This window comes from Rhinoderma darwinii, chromosome 4, assembly GCF_050947455.1.
Source record: "Rhinoderma darwinii isolate aRhiDar2 chromosome 4, aRhiDar2.hap1, whole genome shotgun sequence".
NCBI lineage: Eukaryota > Metazoa > Chordata > Amphibia > Anura > Rhinodermatidae > Rhinoderma > Rhinoderma darwinii.
In genome coordinates this window covers 379,854,492-379,870,279 of record NC_134690.1, presented here as the reverse complement: position 1 = coordinate 379,870,279, position 15,788 = coordinate 379,854,492, and the positions used below count along the sequence as shown (strand labels likewise).

Below are 15,788 nucleotides of genomic sequence, written 5' to 3'. Positions count from 1 at the left end.
GGGAGATCCCTGGCCATAAGATCTGACAATCTACAGGAGAGAGGTCCCTGCTCATAAGAGCTGACAATCTACAGGAGAGAAGTCCCTGGCCATAAGAGCTGACAAGTTACAGGAGAGAGGTCCCTGCCCATAAGTGCTGACAATATACAGGAGAGAAATCCCTGGCCATAAGAGCTTACACTCTACAGGAGAGAGGTCCCTGGCCATAAGAGCTGACAATCTACAGGAGAGAAGTCCCTGGCCATAAGAGCTTACACTCTACAGGAGGGAGATCCCTGGCCATAACAGCTGACAATCTACAGGAGAGAGGTCCCTGGCCATAAAAGCTGACAATCTACAGGAGAGAGGCCCCTGCCCATAAGAGCTGACAATGTATAAGAGAGAGGTCCCTGCCCATAAGAGCTGACAATCTACAGGAGAGAAGTCCCTGGCCATAAGAGCTTACACTCTACAGGAGGGAGATCCCTGGCCATAGCAGCTGACAATCTACAGGAGAGAGGTCCCTGCCCATAAGAGCTGACAATCTACAGGAAAGAGGTCCCTACCCATAAGAGCTGACAATCTACAGGAAGGAGGTTCCTACCCATAAGAGCTGACAATCTACAGGAGAGAGGTCCCTGCACATAAGAGCAGACAATCTACAAGAGAGAGGTTCCTGCCCATAAGAGCTGACAATCTACAGGAGAGAGGTCCCTGCACATAAGAGCTGACAATCTACAGGAGAGAGGTCTCTACCCATAAGAGATGACAATCTACAGGAGAGAGGTCCCTGCACATAAGAGCTCACAATCTACAGGAGAGTGGTCCCTGCTCATAAGAGCTGACAATCTACAGGAGAGAGGTCCCTGCCTATAAGAGCTGACAATCTACAAGAGAGGTCCCTGGCCATAAGAGCTGACAATCTACAAGAGAGGTCCTTGGCCATAAGAGCTGACAATCTACAGGAGAGAGGTCCCTACCCATAAGAGCTGACAATCTACAGGAGGGAGGTCCCTGCCTATAAGAGCTGAAAATCTACAGGAGAGAGGTCCCTGCCCATAAGAGCTGACAATCTACAGGAGAGAGGTCCCTGACCAGTGAGGGGACAGTACGAGTGCACATTTGCAAAGCACCTCCTTAGGCCTCATGCACACAAGCGTGAATCACATCCGTGTGACGGCCGTTAAAACAACGGCCATCACACAGACTCATGCATTTCAATGGGGCCGTTCACACGACTGTTGTTGCAATGGATCACGTGAACGCTCCGTTAAAAAATAGGACATGTTCTATTTTACTGCGTGTCATGCATCCCTCCATACACTGTAGTCTGTGGGGGATCCGTGACAACGCGTCCCGCACGGGTCCTCCTCGGACGTGGAAAACGGCTCGTGTGAAGGAGCCCTTACAAGCAGGTTCAGCTGAGAGATCCACTATGACCCCATGTCTGAATTTGCCCTTTTGAGGGGACTACATTTTGCTAGGTTTTCCTTGGGCACCAAAAGAGCTTGTCCCACCGCTAACTCATATGGAATAATAGAATTGTATGTAGCTGGGACATGATGTGATTGTTGCACCTTATTCCTTTATGATTAAAATGGGAAAATAACAGTTTTAGATGCAGAAGTTTCCTGTCATTTTGTTGCACATCATTCTTTACATCTCTTTAAAGAGGCTCTGTCACCACATTATAAGTGGCCTATATTGTACATGATCGGCGCTGTAATGTAGATAACAGCAGTGTTTTTTATTTAGAAAAACGCTACAGAAGTGGTCAGGAGAATGAATACACGTCACATCCTGGCTGGAGGTAATGTATATTCATTGTCCGGACACTGCAGTAATGTTATAGTGTGTTTATGTGGCTGCACATAACGATATAGCTATAGCGCTATCTGCAGAGTAAATGAATGGAGAGAAGTGTATGACGCTGATTGGTCACTGATTGGTCAGCGTCATACACTCCTCTGTACAACGCCCACTTGGTCATATAGTAAAACACGTCCAGCTGTCCATTAAGAAATCCATTAGCATAAAGCTAATATAGGTCATAACTCCGTCAAAAATGATTGTTTTTCTAAATAAAAAACACTGCTGTAATCTACTGTACATTACAGCGCCGATCACATGTACAATATAGACCACTTATAATGTGGTGACAGCCTCTTTAAGGCCACATGCACACGATGCGTATTATGTGCGGATTTGCCACGCGTATTTCCTGCAGCGTAATATAGTACCACCAAAGTAACTGAAATTTGTAGTACTCTCATCTACATGTTGCAGAATTTTTCCAAACATAAATTCACCTGCGGTGCAGATTTTAAAATCCTCAGCATGTCACTTTAGCTTGCGTTTCAATTTCAGAAGTTTTTAAAGTAGACGCACCAAAATACGCGACGTAAAATCTGTACCTGTTTCCGCATCAAAATGTAAAATCCGCACATAAAAAAAATGCAATATTAGGTGCGGATTTTATCTGCGGACTTACCTGCGTTAATCTGTGGTTTTGATTCAGATTTTCCACATCAAGCAACACAGCATGTTAATGTAGCCTTAGAGCTTCTATGAATATGCAAAGGTTTTGGAGCTCTGTATCAGAAAAGAAGAACTGTGATCGCTGTAAGGATATATATGCATATATATATATATATATATATATATATATATATATATATATATATATATATACACAGGGCGGTGCATAAGCAGGTATACAAGGGGTGATTTTTCAAATAGCCTAATTACAATTTTGTGAGGCAATTTTGAATGAAGAAACACAAGGAGACGGCATTATTAGAAAAATAACTTGGTCCGATGAAGTCAATTTCAAACTTTCAGGTGCTGTTAACCCTTTCAAGACCGAGCTCATTTTGACCTTCATGACCAGCCCCATTTTCTCAAATCTGACATGTGTCAATTTATGTGTTAATAACTCTGGAATGCTTTTGCCTATCCAAGCGATTCTGAGATTGTTTTCTCGTGACATATTGTACTTTATGTTAGTGGAAAAATTTGATCAATAAATTCATTGCTTATTTGTGAAAAACACCAAAATTTAGAGAAAATTTGCAAAAATTATGATTTTTCTCATTTTAAATGTATCTGCTTGTAAAACAGATAGTAATACCACACAAAATAGTTACTATTTTACATATTCCATATGTCTACTTTATATTTGCATTGTTTTTTGAACATTATTTTATTTTTCTAGGACGTTACAAGGCTTAGAACTTTAGCAGCAATTTCTCACATTTTCAAGAAAATGTCAAAAGGCTATTTTTACAGGGACCAGTTCTGTCTGAGGTGGCTTTGAGGGCCTTATGTACTAGATAGACCCCATAAATCACCTCATATTAAAAACGGCACCCCTCAAAGTATTCAAAACAGCATTCAGAAAGTTTCTTAACCCATTAGGTGCTTCACAGGAATTAAAGCAAAGTAGAGGTGAAATTTAAAAATTTTCTTTTTTTTGCTGAAATTCATTTGTAATACATTTTTTTCTGTAACACAGAAGGTTTTACCTGAGAAATGCAACTCAATATTTATTGCCCAGATTCTGCAGTTTTTAGAAATATCCCACATGTGGCCCTAGTGCGCTAATTTACTGAAACACCAGCCTCAGAAGCAAAGGAGCACCTAGTGGATTTTGGGGCCTCCTTTTTTTAGAATATATTTTAGGCACCATGTCAGGTTTGAAGAGGTCTTGTGGTGCCAAAACAGTGGAAATTCCCCAAAAGTGAGACGGTTTTGGAAACTACACACCTCAAGGAATTTATCTAGGGGTATAGTTAGCATCTTGACCCCACAGGTCTTTTGCTATATTTATTGGAGTATGTCTGTGAAAGTGAAAATCAACTTTTTTTCTGAAAAAATATAAAAAAAAAAATATTTGCAAGGAATAAAGATTAAAAAGCACCCCAAAACTTGTAAAGCTACTTCTCCCGATGACGCCAATACCCCATATGTGGTAATAAACTGCTGTTTGGACCCACGGCAGAGCTCGGAAGGGAAGGAGCGCCATTTGGATTTTGAAGTGCAGATTTTGCTGGATTGGTTTTCAGTTCCATGTCGCGTTTGCAACGCCCTGGAGGGAGCAAAACAGTGGAATCCCCCCAAAACTGACCCCATTTTGAAGACTACACCCCTCAAGGAATTTTTCTACGGGTATAGTTAGCATTTTGACCCCACAGGTTTTTTGCTGAATTTAGTGGAATTAGGCCGTGAAAATGAAAATCTTTTTTCTGAAAAAACATAGAAATGTTTAATTTTTACAATGAATAAAGTAGAAAAATCACCCCAAAATTTGTAAAGCAATTTGTCCTGATTACAGGAATACCCCATATGTGGTAATAAACTGCTGTTTGGAACCACGGCAGGACTCAGAAGGGAAGGAATAATATTTGGCTTTTGGAGCTCAAATTTAGCTTGAATGGTTTTCGGGTATCATGTCGCATATGCAAAGCCCCTGAGGTACCAAAACAGTGGAAACCTCCCAAAAGTCCCGTCAGGGGACTGGAACGAGCGATCATTAGGTCGCTGGTACAATACACTGCAATACTAATGTATTGCAGTATAATGTCATTTTACAGGCTCCTGTAACAGCGCGATCGCTGTTCCTGTCCGTTAGTCCCGGGTGTCAGCTGTAATACACAGCTGACACTTGCAGAATATGGACCGGGCGCAGCGCATGAGCCCGCTCCATATATAACCCCCCGCACCACGACATGCTATTAAGTCGTGGTGCGCGAAGGCGTTAATGTGCAGCGGATGGTGCAAATTGAAAATGTAAATTTTCCACTGATATGCCATTTTAATACACAATACGTTGTGCCCAGTTTGTGCCACTGAAGACAAATACCTCATACAATGTTGAGCGGGTTCTCCCGGATATAAAATATCATATATGTGGACGTAAGCTGGTGTTTGGGCACGCTGTGGGGCTCAGAAGGGAGGGAACGTCATTTGGCTTTTGGAGCGCAGATTTTGCTTGGTAACTGTTCTGTTTGGGGTTTTGCTGGTATTTCAGTTATGATGTGGGGGCATATGTAACCTGTGCGGAGAACATCAGGACATAATAAGAGGGTATAATAATGGGGTACATAAATAATAATCCGCAGATATGTGGCCGGTGTTGCACTTGTATTATAAATGGCGCCCGATCTTATCCGCTTTTGGAACACTGCACATTTTGCATCGCCATATTCTGAGAGCCAGAACTTTTTTATTTTTTCTCCAACGGAGCCGTGTGAGGGCTTATTTGTTGCGGGAGTATCTGTACTTTTCATTGGTACCATTTTAGGGTACATGTGATTTTTTTTATCACTTTTTATTAGATTTTTTTTGGCAAGCAAAGTGACAAAGAAACAAATTCTGACAATGTTTTTTGTATTTTTTTTTTTTACAGTGTTCACCGTGCGGTATAAATGACATTTTACTTTATTCTGCGGGTCGGTACGATTACGGCGATACCATATGTATATAGGTTTTTTATGTTTTGTGGCGATTGCGCAATAAAATCACTTTTCTATAAAATTATTTCTTTTTTGTGTCACCATATTCTGAGAGCCATAATTTTTTATTTTTCCGTCAAAAAAGCGGTGTAAGGGCTTGTTTTTTGCGGGACGGGTTGTAGATTTTATTGGTATTATTTTGGGGTACATGCGACTTTTTGATCACATTTTATTCTATATTTTGGGAGGGTTGATGACCAAAAAAAAGTGATTCTGACATTGTTTTTTAATTATTTTTTTACTTTTTACTTGAAGACTGGCAGCACTGATCGCTGCTATAATACATTACACTACCTAGGTAGTGTAACGTATTATAAACGGTCAGTGTGACGCTGAGAGTCACACTGACAGGAAGCTTATGAGGACCTGCCTCCGGCTGGTTCTCATAGGCTGCTGTGCATGGCAGACCCGGGGGCCGTTATATAGCCTCCGGTTCTGCCTTATAACCGACTGCAGCACCCGCAATCGGTCCCCGGGAAAGTTTGTTGTAGCAACAAATTTTCCAGTTTGTTATAGCAACAAACTTTCAAGTTCGTTGCTACAACACACTTTCCCTGCGATCACATGACCGGGACCTGAACTAATCAGGTCCCGATCATATCTCCGGGACCAGAGGCAGGTGATAATAGCGCGATCCGGGTGTCAGCGCTACTCTGAGACACCCGGATCGTGCTTTTAACACTCACCGTGAATTCACGTCAGCACTGCACAGAGCCCAGCAAGTGCCGACGTGAATATACAGTGGGCGGTCGGGAAGCGGTTAATAGGCACAAATATGTTTTTTACGCGACAGAAAACCTCCTTACAACAATTGAAGAACAGTTCAATCACCCTGGGTCACAGTTTGAGCGGCCCTTACATGTAATGGGGTAATTGGACCTATCTTCTACAATACAACAGTTACCTCAGATCTGTACCTTAAAGGGTAACTAAACCTTCAACAAACTTCTTACATGTCACAGTAACATGTCAGAAGTTTTGATTGGTGGGGGCCTGAGCACTGAGACCCCCACCAATTGCTAAAACGAAGTGTCAGAATTGCTCGTGTGAGCGCTCAGCCGGTTAGTTTCTTTTTGGCTTTGTCCGATGTAGCGGCATACGGGCTCATAGACTTTCTATTGAGCCCGTACTCCAATTACATTGATGTACATTGACTTCCGGAAAAAGTCGAACAGAAACTAAGCGCCTGAGCGCTCACACGAGCACTTCTGCCGCTTCGTTTTAGCGATTGGTGGGGGTCTCAGTGCTCGGACCTCCACCGATCAAAACTACTGACATGTCACTATGACATGTCAGAAGTTTGTTGAACGTTTAGTTACCCTTTAGCATGCTGCTAGAAAAGGTAATACCAAAATCGCGGTTGGAGCATGAGAATGAAGGCTTCTATTTTCAGCAAGATGGAGCCCTCCTCTTTATGCTTTAGCGGTGCGTCATTTTCTTGATGAAAAATTACCCAATAGGTGGATAGATAGACGAGGCCACCACGATCACCAGACTTTAAACTGATGGACTTTTTCTTTTGGGGAGTTATCAAAGATAAAGTATATACAAGAAAAAAACGCACGGTTTATAACATGATTCAGTTCATAAAAGAAGCAGCCAAGAAATGAATGCCAACAAAGAACTTCGTGCCAAAGTGTGAGTGTGAAAACTAGATTACAGCAATGTGTAAATAATGAGGGCCGCCAATGTGAGCATATAAAAAATTGTACTTAATTGTTTTGTTATTCTATAAAATACTATTTAAAAGAGAGAGAGAACACTAGATGAATACTACCTGTTCAATATTATTATATGTACACTCCCCCAAGACTGCCTATATGCACAGGCCTACAGGGCCTATAGGTAAATCTGACCCTGACGTTAATACAATATGTATAATGTCGAAACAGGACATGGAGTCTGAGTAGTTGAATTTGGTACTTACAGTATATGTGACAGTGTCACTCAGTATGAAACAGACACAAAGCATCTCACATTAATGTATGAAAACACGACATCATTTAGTTCATTTATCCCCGATAACTGCCTTGGTAAATTAAGTGGAACGGTTGGAAGCAAAAGTTTTTTGTCCCAGGTTGAACATTCGGGGGCCTGGGGAAATCTAAGGCATGAACGGTAAGTCTCGCATAACTCAATAATCAGTTACACATTTCACTGGGAAGCTGGTTATCACTTTATTAAGTGGATAAAACTTGGCAAGCGGGACTTCCCTACAGTATTTAGGATCCCCGAGCTTTGAATTGCATTCCACTAATGAAAAACGTTAACCATTAGACTGTGTTCACACGCCATATGTTCAGACTGAAAAATACGAGACTGATTTCAAGAGAAAAGAGCCTTTGAAATCCAGGGGATTTGGGACAGTTTTTCACAAAACTTTTAGAGGTGTATTGTAAGGCCCATACCCCTTCCAGTGCAGCAGGTACTGGAGAGTACCCCTGACCCTTCCGGAATCCACAGTGCTCTGAACCTCAAACTCCACATCTCCTTGGAAAAAAGTTTTAAGGAGAGATTTGTGGAAAAACATCAAGAATCATAAAAGACAGAGGAAGAGCCAGACGAAAAGATACAGGATTAATAATTTCAACAATTTCATATGGGCCAATAAACCTAGGAGCGAATTTTCGAGACGGTACTTTCAGTTGGAGATTTTTAGTAGAGAGCCACACGCTTTGCCCCACACCAAACACAGGACCCACTGTACGTTTTTTGTCAGCATTTTTCTTTGAGTAACTTGGGAGTTCTTCAGGTTCAATTGAACCAGAGCCCAAACTGTGCACAGTTTATTTGATTCAACTTCCACCTTAGGGTTGTCGCTAGAAGATATGAGACCCTTTTAACCTGGTTATTCGCCATATAAAACCTAAGATATTGTTCCAAGGTTTGAGTAAAGCGCTCGGTTTGTCCATTAGTCTCAGGGTGAAATGCAGAAAAGAAAGATAAGTTTCTTACAGAAAGCTCTCTAGAAGTTAGCCACAAATTGTACACCTCTACCTGAGACAATATTTTACAGAATACCATGAAGACTAACCACCAGATCAATAAATAATTTAGACAAAGTCTTGAAATCAGGGAGTTCAGGCAAAGGAATGAAATGACACATTTTACTGAACCGGTCCACCACAACCCAAATGAGAGTTTTCCCTTTCGAGGGAGGCAAATCGGTGATAAAATCCATAGACAGATGAGACCAAGGTTTCTGTGGAACAGACAATGGCAGCAGTTCACCCATAGGACGAGTTCAAGGAGTCTTAGCGCGAGCGCAAACATCGCAAGCAGAGAGATAGGAACTCACATCTCGAGCCACAGACGACCACCGATAAGGCCGCGAGACTAATCTTTTTGTCCCAGTTATCCCTGGATGGCCACACAAAACAGAATCATGTAACTCATTGAGCAAACAAAATCTGAACTGAGGAGGTACAAACGATCTCCCCGCAGGAATGGTTTTCGGAGCGAGTTGTTGACATTCTCTAATCTCAGTTGCAAGATCAGGTGATATTGCAGTAACCACTATCCCTTTAGATAGAATAAGTTCAGGATGAATGTCGGGGACCTGTGAGGAACAGAAACTTTGAGATAATGCGTCAGCCCTGACATTGTTAGACCCGGGTCTGTAGGTTACAATAAAGTCAAACCTGGTAAAGAACAAGGCCCGCCTAGCCTGTCTGGAATTAAGACTTTTGGCTGATTCTAAAAAAGTCAGGATTTTATGATCAGTCAGTACAGTAATTTGACACCTGACAGGAAGAAGATAGAGAAGTGGGATAGGCTCAGGAAGTAAACAGAAGCTAGATCAGTAGTTATGGAGATCATAAAGACACAGACGCTTCCTAACAATAGACATACAAGGTATATGTATAAGACATGACATGGAGCCAACGGCATTGCAACCTAGTGCCAACTCTATGGGGGCCTATAGACCAGTCACCCACATAAGAATTTGGGATGAGAAGTTTTTCCTTTTTCTAGATTGAGCTTTATCATTATATTGAAGGCTAAGTACACCTTTAAAACTGTTTTTTTTTCTAGTTTGGTTTTAATAAAAATCTCTGTCAGTGTGATGGTGCAACTTACTAAATACTTTTTTATAAAAAATTATTTTAACTTTTTCATATACAGCTGCTTTGTATACAGAGCAGCTGTATGTAGCACTGAAACCTGTATCTGTCAGGTCAGCGGCACTGACGGGTTCAGCGGCATCGGGTCCTGCGTGTCTCTGACAGGCAGGATGGAGCTGCTATCGATCACATCTAAGTTCAGAACTTAGATGTGATCGATTAGGGTATGTGCACACACACTAATTACGTCCGTAACTTACGGACGTATTTCGGCCGCAAGTACCGGACCGAACATAGTGCAGGGAGCCGGGCTCCTAGCATCATAGTTATATACGATGCTAGGAGTCCCTGCCTCTCTGCAGGACAACTGTCCCGTACTGTAATCATGTTTTCAGTACGGGACAGTAGTTCCACGGAGAGGCAGGGGCTCCTAGCATCGTACATATGTATGATGCTAGGAGCCCGGCTCCCTGCACTGAGTTCGGTCCGGGACTTGCGGCCGAAATACGTCCGTCAATTACGGACGTAATTAGTGTGTGTGCACATACCCTTACAGGTGGATCCACACGCTTTCACTGAACCCGTCAGTCCTGTGGATCTGACTGATTCAGGTCTTAGCGCATGATACAGCTGCTCTGTATACAGGATACAAAGCAGCTGTATCTCAAAAAGTAAAAATGAAAAAAAAAAAAGATTTCAAAGGTGTACATAGCCTTTAATGCATATATTTTATCATTATTTTAGATTTTGTATAGCATGTCATCATGTGATATTGTGGCAATTGAAGTCATTGGTGGTTAGGTGGAGGACATATAAACTAATCCTCTGCAGGGAACTATGGTAGTAGCTTCATATAACCTCATGAGGAATATACTTGACATCTATTTCTAGTCCACTTATGTTGGACAGCTGGGTCAGCTATTTACCACTTTACCAAAATTCACATGTGTTGCGGAGAGCTCAGTATTTTACACCCATACCTCACATGCTATACATTCCCATGTGTCCTTCATGATGTGCTACAAACTCTTTTCACATACAAAAACACATGTATTATTGTATTTCCCTGTCCTTAATCCTTTCTTCAAATAAGCCTCATGGTCTTCCCTGGGCCAATCAGGCTAAGGGGAGCTTTTATTTTCCATGATATACGGCCACTACTGGTGACCCAAAACCAGAGCCAGTGAGGCCGATCAGTGGGTGCAGTAGCACCCTCTTACATGTTTATGTTATAGTACTGGGGGCATATTCCCTTTAAATGCTCCTATTCTAATCAGTATCAAAACAAATAAAAATTGTATTGGCCATTTTTGACCATTTAAATACAAATAAATTTGGCCCCTTTCACATCATGTACATGAGATCCCTATAGGGAATGTTTCCCGTCGTCCTTGTGCCGTGATCCAAAGGGGTCTAATTTATTTGTATTAAAAATTCTGCTGCCGCTATGTCCCCCTACCCACGTTGTCTGGCTCAGCCCATACTTTGCCTCGCTGTCCTCTTCAATGTGTCCACGTCACGTGGCCGCATCATTCCATAGATCTGGTGTTATATTTGTACAATGCCAGATCTATTACGACTAGCGGACACGTGATCAAAAACGGCGTTTACATTTAGCAGATTTGTTGCTGAGGATTTGAGGGCGGGCTGCGGATTTAAAATTTGTGGCATGCCTATTATCCTGCGGATTCGCTACAGATTTGCAAAAAAATTGTCCACGTCTGAACCCAGCCTTTGGGAACTTAGGTTTTGCTGGATCAGAACATTTTTTTATAATGTGTTTATTTGAACATTGCCACTGTGATCCACATAGTCATTAAGGCACTGTTCACATCTTGTTTTTTCCTTCTATCGGATGTTTATTTCAGGAGTATTATCTGATGTATACCTCAGACAGAAAGCTACGACATATGCCACTGTTTAAGCCATACAGTGACATATGTGGTCCATTGACAAACGCGCGGTATACAATTTTTTACTGTATCCCTCTGTATAAAAGGGCAGCAGGCTAAGCTGTCTTATACAGTTATAAAAAAGGTTTGTTGGCACATACTAGCCGGTGTATGCCAAAATGGCATATGCCGGGTGCATAGGGCCCTATGGATAGGTACGATGCATGCACCGATAATTTTCCTGCCACATACCAGGTATATATTTAAATAACAAGATGCGAACAGAGCCTAATAAATATTCGGTATTCAGAAGTGCTTGTACTCAACAGAATGCCCAAATTATAAACGAGGGGAAGCAGAACCAATATAAAGGAGATGCTTTACACCATAATTATTTTATATGCTGCATAGAGTGTAATAGTAAAGCATTAAAATCTGTATAAAGACATACCTAACAATTTGCAGTTACATTCACACAAAGCAGCACGCCTAAGTTGTATTATTCATAGGTCGGCCTCCTGTGTCATGTAAAAAAGCTCATGAAATAGACACAAGTGTTTCATTGAAAAGTCCTTCTATATCCAGTGTCTTTTAATTTACTTGCTAAAAAAAAATATTATTATTGAATATCTGGTGTCTAAATGAATATCTGCCATCACTCCAGTGGCATTGCTGGGCCTGGGCTCACGTGGCCCAGTTGGTGTGCCAGACCGGCGACCACCACTTTTAATTGTAGCCACATCTTGAATTTTCCCCCCTGCACGGTCGGTAAACCAGTCCTCCAAGATCCTCTGTGTTTTCAGAGCCTGGTCACTCCCTTGCATCCCTCCTAATATAAGATCTTTATAGTATAGCTCTTCATTATAGATGCTCTTTTACAGCAATATCTGCAGTGACAAGCTATCAAGCTATCTTCTATGGGGATCAGGCAGCTGCGGGGGTTCAACATCCCCATCCCTGGGCCCAAGTCCTCACGCAATAATGAGTCACAAAGGTCCAGCAGAAGACAGCCCCATTTGGAGTCCATAACTTGCTGTTGTAGAGAATTCTAATGGAGTCGATTCACAAATAACGCGTTATAATTGACTAATAGTATGACCAGTGTGCACATTGATAACAGCATCATTTATGCACATGTTCTTAAAAGAGTTGAGTAAACTTGTAAATATATTTCTTTACCTATCTTGTAATGCTTCTGAGTTACAGCCTTTATTATAGACTAGAGCTGTATGCATAATTCTGCAGCCTTCAGAGCTGAAATCTCACAGCATTCGCTTCTTGATCAGTGTCTGCACAAAGCTTGCACTGGCGATTTCCATTCTAGAAGGTATAGTCTTCACACTAGACACTGAACAGTGATCTGATTTAAAGAGACTCTCTCATCACATATGGGCACTGGAACAGCGAGCTGCTAATCGTCGCAGGTCCAGATCCCGTCACCCCCAGCAAACAGCCGATTTTACTAGGGGACGCCGCAGCCAGCCAGACATTTCCTGTTCTGCCGGGGAAATGTAGTATTACATGGCATATATTCAGAATTAATTTGCGGCCATTTAAAAGAGTCTGGAGCCCCTCTTACCTAGTGGCTCTGCGTTACGGCTCATAGAAGGGGGTGTCGATGGGGGGACGTCCATATGCCCTAATAGTGTATATGGACAAGCCCTCTATAACGTCCATATGCCCTAACAGTGCATATGGACAAGGGTTATCTTCAATAGGCAAGCCCTTTAAGAGAAAGTAACTGCCCCCTTGCGTTATCGGAGCTCAGCTAAGCTGTTCGGTCTGTGTCTGTTCCCTATATCGACCAGCAGAGCTGCAGCCCTATATATTTGTACTGATGATCAATATAAGATATGCAATGCAATGGATTTACAATGTTATTCAACTTTTTATAAATTGTAAAAAAAGTTTCAGCTGTGGCTATGAATGTTGAAATGTTGACCTTTTGTTTAATACTTTTATTATTTTGCAGTTGGAAGAAGGAGAACATTTTGCTAAACAAGTAACGGAGATGGGAGAAGAAGCTGGAGAATCACTTGCGAAAGGATATCTTGCGCTGGGACTAGTGTATAGCCTCCAGGCTACTGATGGTGAGACTTCTCAATAGTTTTCACTTCCAGTACAATAAAAATGGAAAGGTTAGAATATATTCACACATTGCCACAGTTCTCACATCACAGCAGTAAAATTGTTGCAGTGAATTACGATAGAATATCTATGATGGGCACAATTACATTAATATCCCTGTAGTAGCCAGCAGACGAAGCCTATGTATTATTGCATGTAGGGAAAATAATCAATATACATGTTCACATGCCGTTTATAACACTACATGCATCGTGTCTGAAGCTGAACAACACATTGCTCAACGCTGGCATAAGAAATCATATTCAATGAGATCTGGTCAGTCTCCTTTTAGTATAATCAGAAAATGCTAGCATAATATGGATAATATCCCAACAACATGTAGGCCACCTTCACACGGCAGTATTTTGGTTGGTATTTTGTATTCGTATTTATAAGCCAAAACCAGGAGTTGAATTAATAGAGGAGTGGTGGATCCCCCATTCAGAACCTCAATTTGTTAGAGCGGAGAGTAGCTGCAAAGTGTCCCTCTCTTTGTCTGGCGGACTCGACATGTTTGTGTATAACACGGACAGCCCATTGATTTAAATAAAACAGTGTAATTCTTCATCTCACCTGTGGTGGCGCTGCAGGGAAATTAAATACTTTTTGCCAGGTTTCCCCACATTTTACAGCTGATCACTGGGCTCAACCTGTGATCAGCTTGTACTAAACTTTCTTATTGTTGATACCATCGCAAGTTGTAACCACATAACCATCCTATGGTCTTCAGCCAACTAACTGTTATTAATGTCCTAATATCTCTCTTTTGTTCTGATTCTAACTTTACCATTCCTAAATGTATTTCTAATAATGATATCCTTATCTGCTTAGGACATTACAGGAATTAATTTAAAAAAAGTATATTATTTCTTAAATGTGAGCTTTGTAAAATTGTCTTAAACTAAGGCCGGATTCACACGAGCGTGTGCGTTTTCCCCTCGCAAAAAACGTTGCGTTTTGTGCGCGCAAAAGGCACTTGACAGCTCCGTGTGTCAGCCCCGTATGATGCGCGGCTGCCTGCTTTTCGCACAGCCGCCATCATTATGACACTCCGTTTGGATGTTTGTAAACACAAAAGCACGTGGTGCTTTTCTGTTTTCATTCATCCTTTTCACAGCTGGTGCGCGAATCACGCTCGTCCCACGGAAGTGCTTCCGTGTGATGCGCATGATTTTCACGCACCCATTGACTTCAATGGGTGCATGATGCGCGAAATACACCCAAAGAACGGACATGTCGTGACTTTTTCGCAGCGGACTCACGGTGCGGAAAAATCACGCAATTGTCTGCACTGCCCCATAGACTAATATATCACGCGCGTTGCACGGACGTATATAACGTTCGTCTGAATAAGCCCTAATAACCTTCAATACAGTTCCAGGCAAATTGACAATAAGCATTAGTCAAGGTAGTCTAATTAATATGTTGGTGGCTTGTGTCTTACCAGTGTGTAAACCCAACCAATCCAATTTGAATCTATAAACCAGTGGTCTGCGACCTGCGGCTCTCCTTCTATTGCACCCACTGACCAGCTGAGAGGCACCAAGTGGCGGCTCCAGGAAGCGCCGTAATTAACATATGGTAATTTAGAACACCGTTAGGCAGGTGCAGCGCATTACTATGAGCATAATAAAGGAAATTGGTCATCAGAATTAAAGAGGTTGTCCGGGGACTGGGTGTTTTTTTATACTGATGACCTATACACAGGATAGGTCATCAGTATATGATTGGGGAGGTCCGACACACCGATCAGCTGCTCCGGCTGCCTCTGGGCACCGGATATCCATGCCGGAAGCAGATGGCTCTGGTCCAGATTAGCGGCTGAGCTGCACTTCTGCAGCTCTTCTGCTATTCAAGTGAATAGGATCAGAACTACAATTCTCCAGCACGGCCGCTATGCAACGCACAGAGCCAACTGCTTCCGGCTCCGAACTCTGCATACACTGCATAACATCCGGTGCCAAGAGGCAGCCAGAACAGCGGATCGGTGTGGGGTCCGTATGTCAGACCCCCACCGATCATATACTGATGACCTATCCTGTGGATAGGTTTTCAGTTGTACGTGCCCAGACAACCCCTTTAACCCCACTAAATTACTCCCAACACTTGATAGGAACTTTAAAAACATAAGGTCACAAAACTTAATGTCCATTCATAGCATCTACATTGCCAATAAAATTAACTATAATACAGTATACAAATTAGCCTGAAAA

General features: G+C 42.1%; 1 protein-coding gene across 1 annotated transcript in view; it reads left to right on the top strand.

Annotated features, from left to right (window-relative positions):
• TTC7A (tetratricopeptide repeat domain 7A) overlaps positions 1-15,788 on the top strand; it is a 293,419-nt gene that overhangs the window by 126,021 nt on the left and 151,610 nt on the right. The window contains exon 12 of the mRNA XM_075863204.1: positions 13,421-13,538. Coding sequence (XP_075719319.1) covers positions 13,421-13,538 — 118 coding nt within the window. The remainder of the gene's footprint in view (positions 1-13,420; positions 13,539-15,788) is intronic.